The sequence below is a fragment of the Helicoverpa zea genome, chromosome 8 (assembly GCF_022581195.2).
Source record: "Helicoverpa zea isolate HzStark_Cry1AcR chromosome 8, ilHelZeax1.1, whole genome shotgun sequence".
NCBI classification, from domain to species: domain Eukaryota; kingdom Metazoa; phylum Arthropoda; class Insecta; order Lepidoptera; family Noctuidae; genus Helicoverpa; species Helicoverpa zea.
The window spans coordinates 12239598-12261897 of record NC_061459.1 but is presented as its reverse complement, the minus strand read 5'-3'; the positions used below and the strand labels follow the sequence as shown (position 1 = coordinate 12261897).

Sequence of the window (22300 nt, the reverse complement as noted above, 5' to 3'; positions counted from 1 at the left end):
CGCTTAAGCGCAAAAGGGCAATTTCATAAGTATTTTTGACGTATAGCGTTCATACCGTGTTACTTTACTTTAATAGTCACTTGAGAAAATAGCTGCCAGTAATGTGGGAATATCCGTTTACAATTTTACTTAATAACTTATGCACGTATGGTGGAATATATGGAGTAAGTATGGGTGTGGTTAGGTAAAAAGTTTGGTGAAAAAGAAAAATCATGTTCTATCTGTGTACATTATGAGCAAAGAAACTAACTACCTATATAGCATTTTATATAAAACCATCTTATTTAACACTGCAATTGTAAAAAACTCTTTTTAAAGCTTTTTTTAATCTTGTCAGGAATTCTAGGTAAGATTCAAAACACATAATCATAACAGCTACAAATTTTACCCTAAGAACAATTATGTTTCTTAATGACATATCGCAGAATTTTTGGCGGTATTTCGGGACCCATGACCATAACCCTAGCCGGCATGCCCCTACCAGTTTGCTCCGACTTCCGGTACCTTGGTTCACTCGTCCAAAGTGACGGTGAGGTGAACAGGGACGTTACGCATCGGATCAATACTGGATGGATGAAGTGGCGACAGGTAACTAGCGCTATTTGTGACCCGCGGATGCCCCTCAAACTGAAGGGCAAAATTTACAAATCCGTCATTAGACCTGTCGTCCTGTATGGATCGGAGTGTTGGGCATTGAAAAAGAGGGACGAGAAGAGAGTGCATGTAACAGAAATGAGAATGCTGAGATGGATGTGTGGTGTTACAAGAATGGATAAAGTGAGGAATGATTACATTAGAGGAAGTCTGAAAGTAGCGCCAGTTACAGAAAAGATGAGAAGTAGAAGATTGTCGTGGTATGGACATGTAATGAGGAGGGATGATACGCATGCAACAAAGTGTGTGCTAAGTATGAATGTAGATGGATGGAGAGGAAGAGGAAGACCTAAGAAAAGATGGATGGATTGCCTGAAAGATGATATGAATAGGAAGGGAGTGAGTGTCAGTATGACGAGTGACAGGGGAAAATGGAAGAAAATGACATATTGCGCCGACCCCAAGTAATATTTGGGAACAGGGCAGGAGAAAGAAAGAATGACATATCGCAGAAGGTACTCATAACGACACATTAATTTTCCTCCCAATTTAAGGGGGAATTAAATTGGGTCACGACTCGAATACGGCATATCACATAATTATTATTAATATGAATATGTTCACACCTAAGCTTCTAATTGTATACATAGAATATTAAATTCCTCTTCGTTAATAAAGTAAGATGTTTGATTATTACTTACCTTGTTAATTTAATTGCATTTCTTAACAATAATATATTTTTCAGTCATTTTAAAACTAGATTCCGCCAGTAAGGAACTACTTCGTGCAGCCAGACAAAAAGTAGTCAATAGCCTGCCTCCATAAATAGACTATGTAACTTAGCAGTTTTTAAAAATTAGGTTAGTAATTCCAGCCAACTAACAAACTCTTAAGCTTTATAGAATACTTAAGTACAGTATCTTCAGTTTATAAGTAAAGCTAGACTACTCATAGAAGCTCATTATTTACCCATAACATAAACTGTGAATTAGAGCACGTTTTCCAAGCCAATGATCGCTATTTCGTTCTTCTAACATCCCCACTGGGATAAGTAGGACTCAAAGCAATATTAATCGCATTGTATTGCACACTATAGTGAAAGCGAAGCCGAGTGGATTTTCTTTTGTTTTTCATTCAGAGCAGACGTGCTATTCTGTATTGTACATAATGCGTCCAATGCAACGGACCCGGCTTTGTACACTCGCTGTCAGAAATGTTACACCAGTCAATATTGTCCTATGGAAAATTCTTAGAACCAGCACACGTGTTTCAGTGCATCACTTGATTGCACATTAAAAGCTTCTGTGAACACGATATTTATGCGACCATTTCTATAACTGGACGTGAATGTACTTCGGTTTTGTCAGAACACGTTCGTACGCTCAAAACGGACAGTGTTTGTTCAGGACTTTAACAATTGCTGAGGCGCGGCAGTTATTTTTGGCACCCTTTTATCACATACGGTTGGATATTACGTATGGTTGAAATATGTCTCGGTATAAAGGCTAAAGCTATGGCCCATTTGCCAAAAAAAAGGTTTCATGCCTACACTTTTAATCTCGCTACCTATAGGTAAAACTTTTATGTGTTTCTAATTTTAACGTGTTTGATGTTTTTATGTGGCAATTAAAATACGAGTGTAATGGGATTCCGAGCGGCCCCGAATATATCCGACTCGGTTTATGATGCGAAAAAGTATAGGAATTTAGATATTCTCTCTCCAAAAAAAAGTCAAAACATTACTTGTTATTCTTCACACGCAAAATACGCGCTTTGTCGTGGAGTTGCGGAAACCAGCCCGAGTAATCTAATCTAATCTACTTGTTATTCCGAAATCTTGTCAAACTTACCCCACATTATAACTATCCAAAATTAATCTGAAACTAACAAGAAACGCTGTGCATATTAATTTGGCAGCATGTGCAATACACGGCCTACTTACGAAAAGTGTCAGCTAGAACCGGACTGAGCTCTTTTTGTATTGTTTAAGTTTTGATTAAAACCACTGTGCAGTCCATTTTTCTTGTTTTAGACGTCTCAGCTCGCCGGATATTGATTCCGAAGATTCTTTTATGTACTAGTTAATGATAGTATTTCTTTGCGTTAGCATTTCTGTGAATATTATTATGACTTATTCCCCTAAGATATATGGCACAGCTGGTAGTTTAGTCTTTTCACAATTATATTGGAGTGGTCTTCCAGTCTAATCGGATGCATGTCTCGACTGGAAAGGCTTCCAGTACCCTCAAAGCAGTTACCCAAACAACCCGATACTCTTTGGTAAGAATGTTACCTAGTCAGTATTTCTGGCTTCTGCCTACCAAAGATGACCGGGATAACTGATAACCGGGACCCACCGATTTCAAAGATCAACTTGTCACCACCATAATAAAAATTGAGCACACTACGGTTTTACGAATTAATTTTCAACTTGGTATCGTTCATGTTGACCTGCCTTGTCTGACAAAATAATGAGTTTAAATGACGTAATAAATTAATATAAAATTCGATACGTTTTTGCTGTATCTCATTTTATGCTAGCAGCTTCAAGTGGTGATGCTTTCGATATTGTTTCCAATAAATATTTAATTACGCTTGCTACATTGCAACGCTAATTAAATTACAAGGTCCATACTATGATTTATAGCCAAAATATGTCAAGATATTTTCTGACATTGACAAAGACTTTTTATCATCTAATATTTTAAAGCTGAGAAGTTTGTTTTTTTTTTTAACTTACTGATCTCAGTACCTTTACTAAGTAGGTACTTACTGCACCTAATATTTGTCATCATAAAACTCATGTTCCGAGTGATTACTGCCATTACCTGGATAAAAATTACCCGCTAGGACGGTATTTAGGACAACAAACTGATTGATACAGTGAATCGTGTATAAAAAAAAAACATCTGTCTATATAAAAAAATAAAAAACTTTTTTACAAAAAAATTAAACCGACTTCCCAAAACACTAAAAAGCAAAAAAAAACTATTTTTAGGTGCATCGGCCTAGAATTCGGTGTCTAATGGATGTTACTAAGTTAATTTTGCCACCGACTTCTAGGCCGATGCACCTAAAAATAGTTTTTTTTTGCTTTTTAGTGTTTTGGGAAGTCGGTTTAATTTTTTTGTAAAAAAGTTTTTTATTTAAAGCTTTTCAGTGATACGTATAGTTGTCACTATCCATACAAGTGGGAAGTTCTCATCAATACAAAGAATATAAGTCCAAATACGAGGTATTTTACATATTCAGTTGTCGAGTTCCCTCGACTTTCTCTGGTCTCCATCATCAGGTCAGCTTCAAACCTTCACTGTTGCAAAGGTCTTGTCAATACAAATAATTTAAGCCCAAACACGAGGTAGTTTACATATTCAGTTGTCGAGTTCCCTCGACCCTCTCTGGTTTCCATCATCAGATCAGCTCCAAATCTTCACTGTTGAATAGTGCTTTTAAGCGTACACCTGAGTATCAAGTTTTTACCCTATGTATGCCTACAACTTTCGAAGGTTGCCCTCGATTTCTCAGGGTTTCCATCATCAGATCCTGACCTGATGACTATGGGACCAACTGGCAGCTATTCCGAGTCGAACAAAAAAAGAATCACGTAAATCGGTCCATAAACCTCGGAGTAATCGATGTACATACATAGAAAAAAAAAAAAAAAAAATAATATACCGGCCGAATTGATAACCTCCTCCTTTTTGGGAAGTCGGTTAAAAACAAGGAATTAGGTAGGACAGGGATTAAGAACATGGAAGGATCTGCCGAAACCCGGGATTGAACCGGGGACCTTTAGATCTTCAGTCTAACGCTCTCCCAACTGAGCTATTTCGGCTGTGATATACTCGCAATGGAAAGCTTTCTCTGCAGACTAGAGAATTACCGTCATTTTGTGAGGGTAATAAGTACCTAAATTATGTGATGATTAAGATTATCAAAATCTTCTTAGCGTCAGAACTTCCACTGTTGAGCATAGGCCTCCACCATTTATTTCCGATAAGATCGGTTGAATGCTGGATGTGGCTAGAAATATGATCTTAAACCCTGAAAATTATGTTATTTTGGTTCAGTTGAAACCTGACAATGTAAAATAGCGAGGGATACAACAAACACATATACATATTTTAATAATTACAGGTATGTAGCTATCGTCCCCAATTGAAATTTGAACAGCTCTTATCAAAACTGTTATCAACTCTATTGAAGTAAACAAACAATAACGTAAACATTACAAAAGGGGAATCCAAAAAATGAGATAAAATATTCTTTATCCATTGTACTAGAACATAATTGTATCAATAACATGAATATTAAACATGTGGTACTGATTACAAATTCAAAATAACATTTCTATACTAAGCTGAAACGGTTGTGTTTATTTGGTTATTGTTTATAGAAAAAAAGTCCTGTCTTTTTTCTCATTCGTCCTTTCTATTGTTCCACTGCAGGGTAGCCTTTTTCCATGCTGAGAAGGAACGATATTAATCGCCATGATTGCTTATTTTGGAATTGCGAATTCTGCCTTTCTAGGTTCAAACTTTATCACCATAGACAAGTTCCACAGGTAGGTAAGATCTGAAACTGATACCGCATCCTCTTACTTAAGAAGCAGATCTTTAACCAACACTTATTCTTGTCGCTATTAGATCAGTGAAGCATCTTACATAATTCGCTCGCTTTAAACATACCGCGTGTATCGTACATGCATTACCCCTAGTTAAGTCTTCAGCAAACTTTCCATCCGACTTCATAAACAAATACCTACGTAGGTAGGTATATATAATTCTCGCGTACGCAGCGGGTACAACAGTGTGATATGAATAATATGAATATTCACGAGTATATACTGTGACGTGGCATAAATTTAGCTGAGTATAAAATCCGCGGACTAAGCGGAATATTGTTGTTCAGACGTGTCACACGTTTGAAATTATAAAAATTATGCTCCTAAATTGTTTGGGGTTGAAGAAAAATGCTGTAGTGTGGCTGGTGGATAATGTTGGCGTTTTTAGTCATTTGCATATTTAACTTGGCGTAGTTTCTAAATTGCTTAGGTTTCAGTTCATATGCATACTGATGCTTATATCTCATTTATTTATTTAGAACATATAATTTACATTTTTAAATATTAAATATAAAAATAAAAAACATTTAAAAATATAAAAAATAGGTTGCCACCGATATCGGGCACAGGGTCCAAGGTACCGGTGGTTAGGGTCCCAGAGACAGAAACCTCCTCACAATACGTGCCGTATCAAGGAGTACTGCCTTCTGAATCAGTCCCTTGATCCAGCCGCCCAACGAGAGCCTCCTGAGGTGTTCGTCGAGGCTCTTGGCTATTAAACCATTGGCCGTAACGACAATCGGCACAACAACAGCCGTGTCGACACTCCACATGGCGACAACCTCGTGCGCTAAGTCGAGATACTTTATTTGTTTCTCTTTCTCAGCTTTCACAAGGTTCTCGTCATGCGGAACGGCGACATCGACTATCATTGCGCGGCGCGCTAATCGATCTATCACCACAATATCAGGCTTATTGGCTACAATAGTCCTGTCAGTGATGATAGATCGATCCCAGTACAACGTGATATGGTCCTTTTCGAGAACTGGGTCGGGCGCATACTGTAGTACGGTACCTCAAGGTCTACAAGGTTGTATTGCAGAGCAAGCTGCTGGTGGATGATCTTGGCCACTTGGTTATGTCTGTGCAAATATTCACCATTAGCCAAACGAGAACAACCAGATATAATATGTCTGATAGACTCACCCGGATGGTGACATGCCCGACATATGTCAACCGTCCCGTCTTTCACGATATATCTCCGGTAGTTATTCGCATACTGATTATTGTTACTGTACACGTACATACCTATTTACAAGTAAAATGATTTTTCAGGTTTTTTTCAGAACCATACCCAAATACTAACATCCATCAAATCTACAATATTCTTAATACAAGTGCCAGTGCACTTGTCCTTATTTGTATCAATACGAGATATTTGCCAGAATACTCTACAGAAAGCTAGTACTTCAAATATTGACGGTGAAGGACCTTGGGGTGTGTTATTTACCTTCTTGGCAACTTAAGACGATTTTTTAAAATCATTTGACCCTTTCATCATTTTACCACGATGATGGTGGCCAGTGTGTGTGGCAATGTACCTACAGAGCTTCTAAATAGCAGACTCGTACTGAGAAATATTTATTGCACAGCGTCACTCAATTTCCGTAGGTATACCATTCTTGCTAGTTTCGAGGTACATTTTGGAGATATGGCTCCAAGTACTAGATACTTACTTAGATATGTAGTATTATTAAGCAGTTCTTCAGTTTTCCTCTTTCAGTGATAAACAAGAGCCAAAAATATTGTAATATTACACTATTAGGTTGATTCCAAAGATCAAAAATCGTAAGTAAGCCTAAGTTCCTACGATTTGTCTGATACAGCCATTTTGATTCAATACTGTGTACCTATTACGTTTGGCCAACCAAACCATAAACAGCCGTCAAATCGCCGAATTGACCAATGGGCGGTAATTTGACGGCTAGTTGTGCTACTTGTGGTTGTAAATAGTGTAACACAAAACTGTTTGACAGCTTTTTGGATTTCTATGTTTTGAAATAGAGGTGGATAAAACCTGTTGGGGCTGCCTAGATACTGCAGTGCGTCGGGCATGTTCGCTGAAGCACGGGTGGATGATTTTTATGCGCTCATGAGGAAGAAGGCTGCCTCGTTGCTAAGCAGATCTAGATCCAGCGCTAATAGCATCCTATAAGTCTTGGCCGACAAGCATGATGCTCCGGTGCTTAGACATTGGATGGAGTTGCTTGTTAGGCAAACGTTTAGCTTTTAGGTATTACTAACCCTTAGTCGATAAGTTATAGTTGATAAGTTACTAACAATTGGACCATTGTAGTCATGAAATAAACGCATTATTATTATTATTAAAACAAAGTGGATTAATTACACTTATCCCAAAAAATAAATTGATACTACCCATCATCCTCCAAGCCTTTTTCCCAACTATGTTGAGGTCGACTTCCAGTCTAACTGGTACTACTATGGTAGATATTATACGGCAGCTACATCTATCCGTTTCCGCCATATTGATGGCAGAAAAAAAAACATCAACATTTTTATACCACAGACAGAATGTAACTTAACTCCGACAGAAAATGGAAGTTTAATGAAGTTGATTAATTACTTGACGTTATCGGTCTAGCTGGGTAGGGGATGGGGGGGAGTCTCCTGGGGTCTAATTCATCATAATTACGAGATGCGATCGTGTTTCGTTGTTATTTTATGGTGAACTATTAAACAAATTATAAAATATTCTTCTCAGAAATGAAATGGAAGTAATTGATGTCTACTTTCATTGATGTTGTTTTTTTTTGTGGGGTGATGTCATTGTAATAAATGGGTGAGCATTTGAAGTATTCATGGTAGTAGATTAAATTCTTATATAGGTATCTTGTAACAATGTAACGCACGCGTATAGGGGCTACTCAATTACAATTCCTGCTCTAGGCTTCTTTAAAATTTGAAAATTTCTTTATTAATTATTCTAAGAAATCTAAGCAGCTGTAGGCATGTTTACATTGCTGCTCTTCTACATAACTCGATTAACATTTATTTTTACTTTTAATCAGACTTGATCTAAAATAATACCTACGTCTTTCACTAATATTGTTCAGAACAGTTAAAGAACAACAAAATATAAAACTGCCTTTCCCAAATCCAAGTAACTGCTCACTGCATTTTAAGGTTACATAAAACCAGTTTACTTACTCCACATACATCAGGCTCGGGTTTATGTATTCATCAGACTGCTTCCCCGCTTGCGAACATAGGTTTCCTTTCGCTAGTATCTGTGAAGTTTGAGGAAACTGAAAATTTTGAATATCTAGTGATATTTTATGTGGAGGTTTTATAGATTTTTTATTTTAGGTTTAAAAACTGATTTAACAATTTATTTATAAATACTTAACTTAATACTTAGTTAAATTCTCGTTTTCTTTTTTTTTTTTTGTTTGCTTGATTTGGGAAAGTAAAATCATCTTCTTTAGATTTAGGCTTTGTCTACTTTTTTTCAAGCTTTAGTTAACTTCATTTCTGACCCATTCAGTTAACTATAGACTATTTGTATTAAACATTTTGATCTCAAAATAAAAGTTGTATAGTAACTTAGTTTAGCCAAAATTACACCTGTATTCCAAGAACTCCTCACAGCAGACCAAACTAATCGCGCAATCCAGTTGAATAAGACACACCATACATAACCAAACCACATGCTTTAACTTGAAACTCCAACTTATGCCTACAGAGGTCGTTTCGTAAACAACACACAGAGAGGGCTACTATCTCCATTCAGCGAGGAATTGTCGCAGCTCTGCACATGTCTGAAACATACATAAATCATCTGGGAACATCCGTTTCGTATCAATCATCCAACAGCCTTTACACTTAATACGGCTCCTACAAAAAAACTCAACATTTACATCGAAGAAAGCCGACTGGTCCCCTATTATGGAAATCGGATCACGTCGAGACCTTTAAGATATGGTATCCCGGCAGAGATTTCAACTCCTTGATCCTAAGTTACGTTGTTGTAAACACCGCTTATGGAAATCAACCGATACGGAACCCTTGCTATTTCTTACGTATCATTTTATGCCATCTTTTCGGGCAAAATATGTCGAGGGCATGTAAATGTTTGTATTTAAATTCTGTTGTTGCTTTATTCGCATTTCCCTGAGGCACAATATTTGGACGTCAGATCTAAGATTGCTCGGAGTGGATTTTCGTGGTGCTATTTCGTCTACTGTGTGTGGCTTTTACAGATTTTTCACGACGTCTTGTTTATTTTTGTGCTCATATGTTATTTCTTATATAACTTTCAGTCTCACTTTTTATGAAGTCTTATACGTCCGTAATTGCAATAATAACTTATGAAGGTGTTTTATTTGTTAGCCCAATCTCTGTTTTAAAGGAGCTTTTCAGTACAACTGAGCTTCGATGAAGCATATGTCGACCGATGAAAAACTTGCTTTCATAATAAAACAAGGCATTCTTATCAGCTCATCTGTTTCGGTGCTATGGTGGCAAAAGCAAACATACATATCTGTGTGGTCAAACTTACAACTTTCTTCTTTTTGCGTCGGGAAAAAGAATCTTGTTAACTTTTACCATGTTTATTTTGAACAAATCTTACACGCTGCGATTTTGTTTGTTAAAAAATAAATAGAAAAACACTAGTGGTAGCGAGAATTCGAGATTGGAGAACTATCGCGCGTTGTGATTCGCGCACTGAAAGAATAAAAGAAAATCGAATGACTAGGAAAGTGATACGGGTTCTATATTATTATATAACTGCAATTTGAACGTGAAAGTATAGTTATTTTTGATATTAAAAAGCTTCATAAATAAGATTTCACAATGTTACTAATAATTGTACGGTACCTGCGGGCCAAATAACTTTGCGTTCCTGAAACTATTTGACACATAAATCATACAAGTAGTTTTAGACAATGTTTTTTGTAAACAATAATCCATTTCTGGGAAAATAAAAACTCGAAAAGTTCAGTACGAACAAATGCACACGGAAAAGTCGAATTGACCCCTAAAAGCGGCCATTCACTAAACTTAACAAAATTATATTAAAACAAACTACACAAAAATATTTTTGCGGAATAACAGTACTTCTCATTAAATTAGCACAAGAATAAGCTACGCTAATAGATTCGCCGACTGCAAATAAAAATAAAACTAAAACCTAATTACAGGAAAAAGCATTATTTCAAGACATTATTTTATTATACTCGGAGCATTTTATGAGATTCAACTTTCGTTAGTTAAGAAGTAAATTCAACTAATTTGTTGAAGAGACGAGATTTTCTCGGCGTTAAACACGGCTTTTAGATTAAACTCCGTCTGTTTTAATTTCACGTCAATTAACTTCTTCCCATTTTATTTTCCATTAACAAACGGACGGCGCTAACCTTTATGAATTGGAATTTTGTTTGTATAGATAGTGATAATTATGTTTCTTTTGATAATTACACGGCCCTTCACAAAGTTTTTGTTACATATTACCAACATTAAAAAGTACAACAGAAGGACAGAACCTTACACACACAAAGTGATCACGTTCATAAATAAGAAACTTCACCGTTTTTTCGCTGATAAAAATCTTAACTTTCTAAAGTCAAAAGATGCATGTAACCACTAATCAGAAAAATCGTATCACCAGTAAACAAAATATCAAAACAAACACAAGACACGAGATAAAGCGCAATCTCAAAGCTAAAACCCGAACAGATCAAAAGACTGGCAAAAAAAATACACGAAACACGTCGCACGGCAATTAACGGGTCCCTGTGTGTTTTACAAACCGATTCAATTTCCGTCGACATAAAGTCCAACTGAAAACGTCATGTGTATATACCTAAGCGCGCTTTTAATCGCCTTTTGAGCGTACCGCTCAAACGTCACATTCAGTGCGCTGTAGTGTGTTGCATTCGAAAAGAGTTAGAAACGGGATGTGCTTACGTCCGTGTTACCTAGATGTGGTATTAATAGATGGGCTTGGAAGTGAGTGGATATCCGTTTGTTTGTTGCTGTGGAAAATGGTGTTAGTGTGCCGTTGATTGGACTGGGGTTCTTTTGTTTTTGTTTGGGTTATATTTACTGCCATAGGAATAAGAAGGATTCAAGAGTTCACAATCAGTCACGCTTACCTCCTTACTTTTAATTTTTTGTCACTCTTAATTTTACTATTTAGGACTCCATTATAATAAAAATCAATAAAATTCAGTTAGAGTAATGTATTAGATACAGAGTACCTACGCTTCTAAGCATTTTATGATTAAAATAATGTTCACAAAAATTTTAATTAGTACCGTTATCAGTTATCAAATCATGTTTCTCCACTCTCCAGCTCAGAAATAAAAACATTGAAACAAAAAAATTCGACCTTCACAGCAACTTAGTTCCCTTAACCTTTTTCTTCCAATTTTGCCTCATAATATATCTTGCAGCCTTTACTTCCGTCATTGTTTTGACAAATCGTACCAGTATAAGGTACGTTCGTAGAAAATTCTCGAATTTTCTCCAGAATTCGTTTTCTTTCAATAAACCGTATTTCGTATACAGGATGTTTTTTTTCTTTATAGATATATTGACGGTGATAGATTATGTCCACAGTTTGGTGTCAATACAATCGATCATCGGGCGAAATAGTGGATTCGGTATTAGAAGGATTAATACTGTCATGTGAGATAGATTCGAGGTATGTAGTGTAGAGGCTTAGGGAGATATCGTGGTTGTGACCTAGTTCTGTTTTGAGTTTTACTTGTATACCATGCTTGCTGTTTCTCGCGGTCTCTTTATCAAAATGTATTTCATGTGGCTGAGTAAAAGTACATTTCTTTACAGATAATGATCAACTCACCTGCAAGTAGAATTGTAAGTTTATGATTCAGTAGTTGTTAGTGGATGGAGATAAACATACCTTTGTTACTTTACTGACCATTTTTGGACTTATTTTTAAGCCAGGAAATATCTTAGCCTCAACAGAACTTTTTATATAATTAATTTATAAGTCCAACATTTTTATTCAAGGTCATCTTACCTTGCTGTTGTCTCATCTAGTAATAACTTATATCACTGTAAGTACATATCACGACTGTGACAGAGCAATGCAAAATGAGTTGCAAGTGACATGCCCGTTAGTTACGCGTTACGAGCTATGACTGATTCTGAAGAGATTCTAGATTGTAAGTCACTTTTGTAAGACTTTGTAATATCCGTCTTCCTAGACAACAAAAAAACTTACATTTTATATTGATCTACGCAAATCAACTCTACTGGTGTAAAATATCTTAAGCAATAATCCTTTGCTTGCCCTTATATTGTGGTATAAAAAAATATTACAACTAGATAAAAGCACGATATAAGCTTTTATCTTACTGGTAAACAATTAGTTACCCTAAAGTTGAGTAGAAAACATGATGTTACTTCGTCTTTCATTTGTTTAGTGACAAGTTTTTCTTAACACCATTTCACATTGGCGAATTTGCCCAACAGAAAAACCGAGATGTTTAAAAAAAAAAACAGTTTTCTCCCTTTGTACTTTAAACCTTCATTTAACTTCGTTCTTAACAAGACTCCCCGAGCGCCCCATTTTTATACAACGTAAAAGCAAGTGTCATATAAATTAACGTCAGTTCCCACATTTAAAGATCTAAAACATGTATCGTGTACCAATGTAATCACATTTCTCACCTCCGTAGCAAAACACTGTTTTCTTTAACATAACAAAGAAAAATACCTCTATTTCTGTAACACGGTACAACAGAAATCCCTTTTGTTTCGTTCCAACGCGCGGATGTGGACGGAAAACAATTTTAAATTGTCTTATTTTAAAACTTTACAAATGTTATCTATGGTTAGGCGTGAATTTATAGTGGGGCTTTCATGAAGATTCAAGGAGGCTTTAACGGAAAATTAAAATTTTGTACACGTATATTCTGATCATATGGTTTTGGGGAACGGAATTTTAAGTAGGGTAAAACCGGTAGGGATTAGTAGTGGATCTACAAACAAACAAACATACGTGCATACAAAGGCTACTAAAATCATAACCCTTCATGTTTGATCCATGTCGGGTATACATGTATACAAAAGTTCACAAGACGACTACAAATAAGTAAGTAGCATAAATAAAACTACTTTCAAACAGAGATCGCATCAGTTCTTACATTCACAATCATCACTATTATTAGACACATTCCCCGCAAATACCACATTATGTACCCAAAAAAAAAACAAAACGACCCAAAAAAAAACTCAACGCGTTAAAATAACCCTTTTCAAACAATATTAGAAATGTCTTCATATATGCAATACGAGATTTCCGTCGCAAAAAGGGGTTTTATTTCAGACAGCTATCCGCTAGGGGGCTCTTTGTCACGTAAGGGTGTCGCGAGTACGTGCTAAGAACGCGACGGAGACCATACTTAATGCGTATTCTGGGATACTGAGAACTGGGAACATCCTAGTGGAGAAATTTGACTGATAACGTGTGGGGGAACAATTAAAGTGTAAAATAAAGTTGAGGTTTTGTCTCGAGTTGGGTGCTTGAGAGGTCAAGAGTATCATTCTACATGTAGGGTTGGATAGGTTTTTTTTAGTTTTAATATCGACGAAGGCGTAATCTTGATAATATTGGCTAATGTGGCGAAAGAATATACTTGCAGAACATTTTTTAAACGGTTTTTTTATGGAAGAAAGAGAATAGTGCCCAGATCGATAAGAGTTGATTTATGTCTTTGGTTAGGTTAATTGTTGTAAATGACGTAATTATACTAGTTACTTTATCAGATCTTATGTAGGCACAAGTTTAAGCTTCATCAGAACGATTTCTAAATACTGTATTTGTTTTTTCTCGAACTTGTGTGTTACATTTTTACCTTTTACTTTAGTTTACATTTATCATTTTCACTGAACTCTGCATAAACCACCCTCATAATGCAAACTCAAATAAACATTTACAGTATCGTGCAAGTAAAAGTACCAACATAAACTGAGAAACGTATGTGTTATTCGTTGCCAATGGCTTGCAATAACTCACTGGATGCCATTAAACGGTATCTTATTGCAAGAGGTGGATTCGGCTGATACCGAAACTGCCCACATTCGTAGTGTTTTAAATTCCGTTTATTGGAATATATTTGGAAATACTGGTTATCAATTACGAATTGCTGCATTTTTTTGTGGGTTAATCATTTTGTTTTGAAGGTTGTAACTGTACTCTTAGGAGAGTCACACACGGCAGTATGGGTATATCGGGTGTGTCGTTCATAATCACATTAAATGAAATGCGTTAATATAATGGTTAATATATGTCCATTAACACAAAGAAAAAAGAAAAATACGTAAAAATAAAAAAATGAATTTTTCAAACAAAGTAAATAGAATAAAAATGTGCGAAAATTAGAACACCATATAAAAGTCAGTCATTACAAACAACTATAATTCTCCCTTGAAAACTGACAGCTGTCAACTGATCAAAACATTCGATACTCCTAACTTTATCTCTGCTTTACACATGATGTTGTAAATTATAAAAACGAAAAATGGCTCCTGTGGCTAAACCACTGAATGGATTAGGTTATTTATTTACAATTCGCCAAAGTATATGCGATAGAATTTAATGTGATTGTGAACGACACACCTGATATAGATTTTTACAGAAACGATACTATGCTTTCTTATGTCATGTTTACTTTTTAAAACTTGTAGGTATTTGTGAGTGTATAGTATACAGCAAGTAAGTATATCAAGATGTCTTTAAAAGTAAGTTAAGTTTTTCATGGTATATTTTATATTGTTTTACAAACTTTAAATAAAGTATTATTATAGTTAAAATCTATAGTGCTATTCTAGACATTTCAAGGAGACAACATGTCTCTAAAATAGTTTAATATAAAATAAATTATTGTCCTTAACTTGTTCTAGCACTTTCATTTAAAAAGTTAGAACTGCAGTTCCAATTGACACAAATGGACTTTTATTGCGAAAGTTCTAGCGAAATGTTTTGTCAATATTTGCTGTTAATTTAATTTATTTCGTGCCTGTAGTGTAGCGGGAAACTTTAAACTATGAAAGTTTTTCATTTAATTATATTTTTTAAGTCCTCTTACAATTTATTACACTGTGAATATCTGAAGATGAATATTGTTTTTTTTTTAACTTCAATGAAATATAACCTATCAAAATACAGCATTATAAAGAAAAACAATTGACGATTGAAAGAAGTAAAAAAATAGCTTCTCGTAACCTTTCATCCGTTTTTCTGTCTATCGGTCTCTCCGTTACAGCCTTTTTATCGTCCCACTGCTGGGTACAGGCCTCCTCTCACACGGAGAAGGATTGAGCATTAATTGCAACGCTTGTTGAATCAGTCTCAGCAGGTTAAAATCCACAATGTTTAAAAGTATATATACGTTAATAGCATACTTAACCAGTACCATAAAACTACCAAAACCAACCAAGCAATACGACGCAAAAATTGCACGTACGAAAATTCCATCTTAAAAATCTACCATAAAAATATCACCTCAGCTTTCCACAAGTTGTTCGAAGCAACTAAAGTAAATGGGTTACTATTGTAAATTTCCATAAAGGTCCATTTCCTTCGTGCCAGCAGTGTTGCAATCTTTAAGCTCGAAATTTATGTTTTCTTTATGTCGCTTCGCCTTAAGCTGCACTCGTGTGCATATTTGGCGAAGAGGCCACGACGGGAATGTACTCTCACGGAATTATTTAACGGAAAAGTTATTTAGTAGTGTAGTGTAATATCGTGTTTGCACGTTTTAAAAGCTGTGTAGGTCTGTTTGGTATTTATTGTTTCAGAAAAGGTTGAAGAATAAATGATTGCTTTCACATGATCTCAAATGTATCGATAGATATCGATGAAATTGCATACGAATTTGTTCCTTCGGTTTTTCAATGTGGTGCACACGCCTTCTCGTCAACTTTGCTAGCAATCATACAATGAGAAAATGTTATGTACCTACCAATTTTTCCATGTATAAAGACTCTGCTAGTTAGCCGGGTTAAGAAACTTTAATCCCAAAAAAACAAATTAAAATCCAAAACAAAAAAAAAGCATCCCCAAAAATTAATTATACCCCAACCAAGCCCCTCATAACAGTTTATCTACAAATAAATTGAACACACAATATAACACGTAATTTTTTAGCGCCAATACACACAGGACACGCCGCGTGTCACCAAACTATCCGTACAGTTACGTCACGTAATTGTTTTTGGGTCATGACATAAGTCTACCTGTGTTACTCGCAAATAGTATTCAGAAGGTTCACCTACTTTTGGCTGTCCGCTCACGTTCAAATTTTTGTAGGACAGATATAATTGGACAGATTTTTGTAGGACTACGATTTTCTGCCCAAGTTTCTGTAGGATATGCGTTGCACTATTTGCGATCAGTGTGTTATTTTTATTCCTTACAAAAAAAACAGTCGCCGATTAATTAACGGTCGTGGACGGGCAGTTTCGTATTCTTAAGAAGAATAAAGAAACGTCGGGTAAATAAAAAGTATCGTACCTTGCGATTAAGTCATGGTTTCGACGATTAAATCGTACGACGTAGTACGTAGACTACACATCAGTAATAACTGTCATGCACCTTAACTCAATAATAATAAGTACGATTTTCCTATAAAACTGTTACCACTGACCTGAAGTTGACTGTACTAACACATCTTATAAATAAAATAATCTTAGGTCCGCATTTTGTGGATTTCAGCGATTTGTCATCTTTGGAACCAACTTCCTTAACTAGCCTTTTAGTAGAGCTTTTCAGTATATGTATAAGTAATACTATTTCAGTGACTTAAACAACTTAATCTTCTACAATTTCCTTGTACTGCACAAGTGACAAACTGGCAGTTCCAGCTACCACCCTCAGGGGACTAGAGTGTTCACGTGACGATCATATACGTCTGTTTACGGACAACCAATTTGGCTTTCGCTATCTTTTTTATTAATTTTTCGGGTGCTTGTGTGAGTGAGTGTGTGTGACTGGGGATGTGTGAGTGTGTGTTTAATTTAATTATTTTTATTTAACGTGTTGAACTAAAAACTCAACGTAGACAGAAATATGCAAGTCACCTAGTATTCAAAAGAATACTAATGAATTACCTATTATTATTTTTAGTACCGCCAGATAATAATGTTCTCCCAAAAAATAAAATGTTTTGGCATAAAAATCACGATTTTTGTAAAACCATCACACGTTATTTTTCCATTTTCTACACCAAATTCCATCCAGATATATTCACCTATTCTTCCACAAGACAGTAACAAACAGACAAACTCACTTGAAAATTGACATAATATGATCAAGCAGGCAAATATACTAAAACATCTTCATATTCCTGCAAAAAAGACATTCAGCTTTCCAAGTAACATTTCTGCAATTGTTTATGAGCTAACATTTCAGCAGCTTTTTACTCGAAGGTGGAAACATTTGAGAAAATTCTATGTCTGTGTTACATTATATCGTTGCACAGTTGCAGAGTCCTAATTAAATTCTTATTCTTTCTTTAGCACCTTTTTATAGACCTTGAGACTTTTCAGGTGTAACTTTAAATGATAGATGGCTATCTCTTTTTTAACTGACTTCATCAAAGGTAGTCTAACTGGTTTTTGGTGCAGTTGAGTGTAGCTGTGAGTCCGGTACAAACAACGATATTTTCCCTTGAAAGCTGGCAGCCGTCAACCGCCCAAAAATGTTGGTAGCCTCATAGGTTATTAATTCGGATGTCTCGATCACATTAAGTGGATTAGATAGAGTTTATGCGAGTTGCTGAAGATCGAGCAAAGTGGCGAACCTTGGGGGAGGTAGCAGTCCAGCAGTGGACGTCTTTCGGCTGACTCACATTACGGTAATTGAGAGCTAGGTTTTTTATCATAAGCCTGAGCCCTTTGGATAGCATTGTTGACGTCATTCTTTTTATATCATAAAAATTTAATTTATTTTGTTTAGCTATTATATATCGTTGTTTTGAGTTAGTGTTGTTTTGAAATTGTAAAAACACAAACACAAAATAAGATACGAAAGAAGTCACACCACGCGTGTCCATAAAAAGAAACTAACAAGAAATTCACATAAAATAAAACGCAATAAATGCGATATCGGTACAAAACGAACAGTCGCAACCTTACGAGCGGTAACAGTTGCATTTTACAAGGAAAGTATTCCTTTGACCTCTTAGAGCAATTGACCAACTGGACACGCCATAACCCTGCCCTCCCCTCTATACAAAAATATATACGAGAGTACTGGTCATACTAGCATGCTTACGAGAGCGTTAAGTGCATACTTGTGTTTGTCAATTCTGTCATGTACATGCGTAAGAATGTTTCCAAAAATGCGTGAGTGAACTTAAATTTGACACCGTCTTGTTTTTTCAGACTTTTTCTCATTGTGATTTTGTGGTCATGGCGAGTCCGGCCATTTAAATGCTCTAAATTTGACCCCTTGGTGGAGGAAACTCGATCCAAACTTCACCTCTAGGTATCTGATGAAGCAAAGCGCTGGATTTTCTTTCGTATCTATTGCAATATTGTGGTGGAGTTTTGCTGTTTATACTTTGTGAAGGTCATTTGAAAGTTCAAGAAATTCAAAGTCTTTGACTTCGCTGTTCAAAATTCTTTGCCTTTACTTTGGTAAGTTTTGTTACAATCTTGTAATCATTTGCTCTGTCGTCGAACTTTACTTCTTCGCTATCTTCGTTTGAATCTAGCATTACTGAATAAGAATAAGTACCTACTATCCATTTTTCTTGTAAGTGGTAAGAAGGATCTATCTGCCAAAGATTTAAATAACCACATATGGATACAATGCAATATGAAGTTAAGTCGAATGAGTATGAAATATCGCCTTCTTTAACAGCAAGCAAGATGATTTACAAAATAATCAGTGACTTTATGCGCTTATCATGAAAGCAACCACAAATTACAACCTAAATAAAAATACGAAAGCACATTAAAAACCATTAGGCTACCTACATCAAAAACTTTAATAATTCTAAGACCACACTCATTTTCTCGAAACAAACATTCACTTTTACTAGAGCTAATAGCCTGGCATAGCCGTCACGTGGGACTCAATAAATTAGAATTTACGGTAATGTACGGACACGGCCGTAAACTCTTCAGAAATATAAACCGAGGTAAGTGCAATGAGATTAGAAAATTTTTGTTCCAAGTTTAGAGTAGTTACTTATGTTTCATACAGCCTTTTGGGCCGCAAGAGATAAATCATCAAGAACTTTGAAGGACTGAGTAATTTTACTAATTTTATTAATGTTAAAGTTTGTTTGTTTCAATTTACTCGAGCGCACATAGGTATAAAAAATATAAAATCGAATCTAAATTAATACACATCAATTTATGATCAAACAGTAAGCTCAACTTTATTTATTAGTTACAAGCACATAAAAAACTAATCCAACATTCCGACAGCACATAAAAAACACTTTACTATATTAAACCATTAAAAGCTAATATGAAATAGGCTTCATATTTCAACACGTTTGAAGTAAGGTCAAAATACTATAAAGGTCACTACGATTCACTTAACACCAAAACTTGTAGCTACCGACATAAGTTGAAACTATTAAAACATTTACCTATATTGCATAAAATATGAAAGGCTCATCAAATTTTACACGCCACAATTTCACGAACGAGCAGTTATTAAATGGAATAAACTTGCGAGAACAATATGCCAACTACATATATTGAGCTCATATAAAATTACACTCTGCTCTGTCCTCGAGATCAAGAACAACTACGTAGTAACGCGCAGGTACTACACTATCCATCCACTGAATTTGAAATAAAAAAATAAAGATTGAAAACCAACAACTGTCAGCGCCCTCTCTTGGTAGGTAGGTCATTCGCGTTTTAGTGCTCACACTATCCGCCACGTTTTTTCGTTCCTCTCAAATAATTATTATTTTCATTAAAAAATCCATCTTATAGGTACTCGTAAGTGTTTATTACTGTGTTAATCAAGCTTAAAGTTACAATTATGCCGAAAAAGCGATATAGTGATGAAGATATTGAGTCCTACGTAGGTCGGAAAATAAGGAAGATCGAAAGAAAGTTACGGAAGAGGCGAGCACACCGTCTTCGCTCATCTTCACAGGATTCGTTAAAAATCTTAGGTAAGTGCCTATTAATTAGCTGATTTCATGAATACTACGGTTTTTTTCCATAAGAAAGATTTATTTGTTTCGGTATGTTGAATCTACCCTCCTAATTTTAGAAATTTTATTTTCGTGGTAGTATATTATAACGGAATGTTCCTACAAGCTAAGTCGAGTTCTAACGATTACTACCCACATTATTTCATAAACTACTAACATAAATATACTTTGTTGGTTGTGAACATTTTAATGGAATGTTTCCGCCATCTGATAACAACAAGCTGTGTTCAGTCCACAGGGATTGTTACCAATGCTGTAATAAGATGATTGTGAGCATTACAATGGAATGCTTCCGTCATAGTTCTCCGCATAAATGTCAAATAACAAATAATGCGAGCAATTACAATTAAAGGCAATAATGCCCATTTCAGACGAACCTCACAGAACCCACCCTGGTGAAGAACGCTCGTCATCTCTCGCGCTAACTCATCAACCTAACGAGGCCGCACAAAATATAGACCACCATGTCGTGGATGACGCCCCACTTAATGACGTGGTCAATATATCGGAGCAACCTCCAGATTTATCAGCCTCTATTGTCCCTGATACTGCAGCGGCGACCGCGCAAGTAGCGGACAACGATACAGTTGAGGATTCTCTTCCTGATGACATTTTAGAAATATTAGGGGAAGCCCCCATAAACGATAAAAAATTTGGCCCACCCTTGAATTCAAATCTAGCTATCAGGTGGGAGCATACAGCGACGAATGGTCTCTCTAAGGAAGCTAGAAAACAGATTCTTGATAAACATTCTATCCCACAAAACTGCAAGAATATCGATGCTCCTGCTCTCAATCAGGAGGTAAAAGCAGCTTTGTCTGAGGTTCTCAGCAAGAAAGATAAAGCTATCGAAAATAAACAGAAGCAAATCGCATTGATAATCGCTTGTGTAGGAGATGCCCTTTCACAGATTTTATCCACCGATAGTACAAACATATCGCTTATTAAATCATTAACTGACGCCGGTAAACTAGCCTGTGACTTGCAACATACAGAATCCATGATTCGTAGGAGTTTTGTCTGTTCTTCAATCAAAAAAGAAATAAAAGATCACTTGTACGAAGCAAAAATTGATAGCCATCTTTTTGGTAGCCAACTGGGTGACTTGTTAAAGGCGGCAAAAGCGATTAATAAAACAGGTGCAGAAATGAAGACTGTAGCACCTATACCTGGACCGTCAAGAAGATTAACCAATCAGACGCAGAATTTAAACTCGCGGCGCCCACTTCCACCCATGAGCAGGCAGACGGGAGTTGCGGCGAGACGTTCGACAGCGCCTGCTCCGACCCGACCGGAGTACCCGCGCCAACAGCGTCGCGCCCCACCGCCGCCGCGGCCGCAGCCGAGCGCACCCTACAGGCGCTCACAGACCCACGCACCGCACCGCCGATAGAGCCGGTGAGTCATACAGGACGTTTGTCACACTTCATCGATAGGTGGCGTCTTATCACCAGCGATGGGCTACTTTTATCTTGGATAAGGGGTTATAAAATACCTTTCCATACTTACGTACAGCAAAATAATACCCCATCGGCACCAATCTTAAATAAAAATGAATTAAAAGCTTATAGAGAGATTGTCACTGATCTAATTAAGATGGGTGCCGTATCACCATGTGTACCATGTCCGGGACAATATGTCTCAAGCACTTTTCTTGTACCCAAACCAGATGGAAGACAGCGTTTTATATTAAATCTTAAAAAAATAAATACATTTATAAATACAAATCACTTCAAGTTAGAAGATTTACGAACAACAATAAAATTAATTTCTAGAAATTGTTATTTAGCCACGTTAGATTTAAAGGACGCATATTTCTTGATCCCAATTGATAAAGAATTTCGTAAATTTTTGCGTTTTCAAATACCATATATTAAGGGTTTGGATAATAATCTTTACG

General features: G+C 36.1%; 2 protein-coding genes and 1 non-coding gene across 3 annotated transcripts in view; 2 read left to right on the top strand and 1 right to left on the bottom strand.

Annotated features, from left to right (window-relative positions):
- The window catches only part of LOC124632450 (nephrin-like), a 271203-nt gene that overhangs the window by 6885 nt on the left and 242018 nt on the right, over positions 1-22300 (top strand). The window lies entirely within an intron of this gene.
- Positions 4357-4429, bottom strand: Trnaf-gaa. Its single transcript has one exon. It is a non-coding gene; the product is annotated as a tRNA-Phe (tRNA).
- LOC124632451 lies at positions 20223-21793 on the top strand. Its single transcript, XM_047167303.1, has 2 exons — positions 20223-20358; positions 20772-21793. Exons 1-2 carry the CDS (start codon positions 20223-20225, stop codon positions 21791-21793), a joined length of 1158 nt encoding a protein of 385 aa, XP_047023259.1.

Coding starts and splice junctions, on each gene's coding strand:
- LOC124632451 (XM_047167303.1), top strand. CDS start 20,223: ATGCCGAAAAAGCGATATAGTGATGAAGATATTGAGTCCTACGTAGGT. Junction 20,359..20,771: donor GGATTCGTTAAAAATCTTAG/GTAAGTGCCTAT, acceptor TGCCCATTTCAG/ACGAACCTCACAGAACCCAC.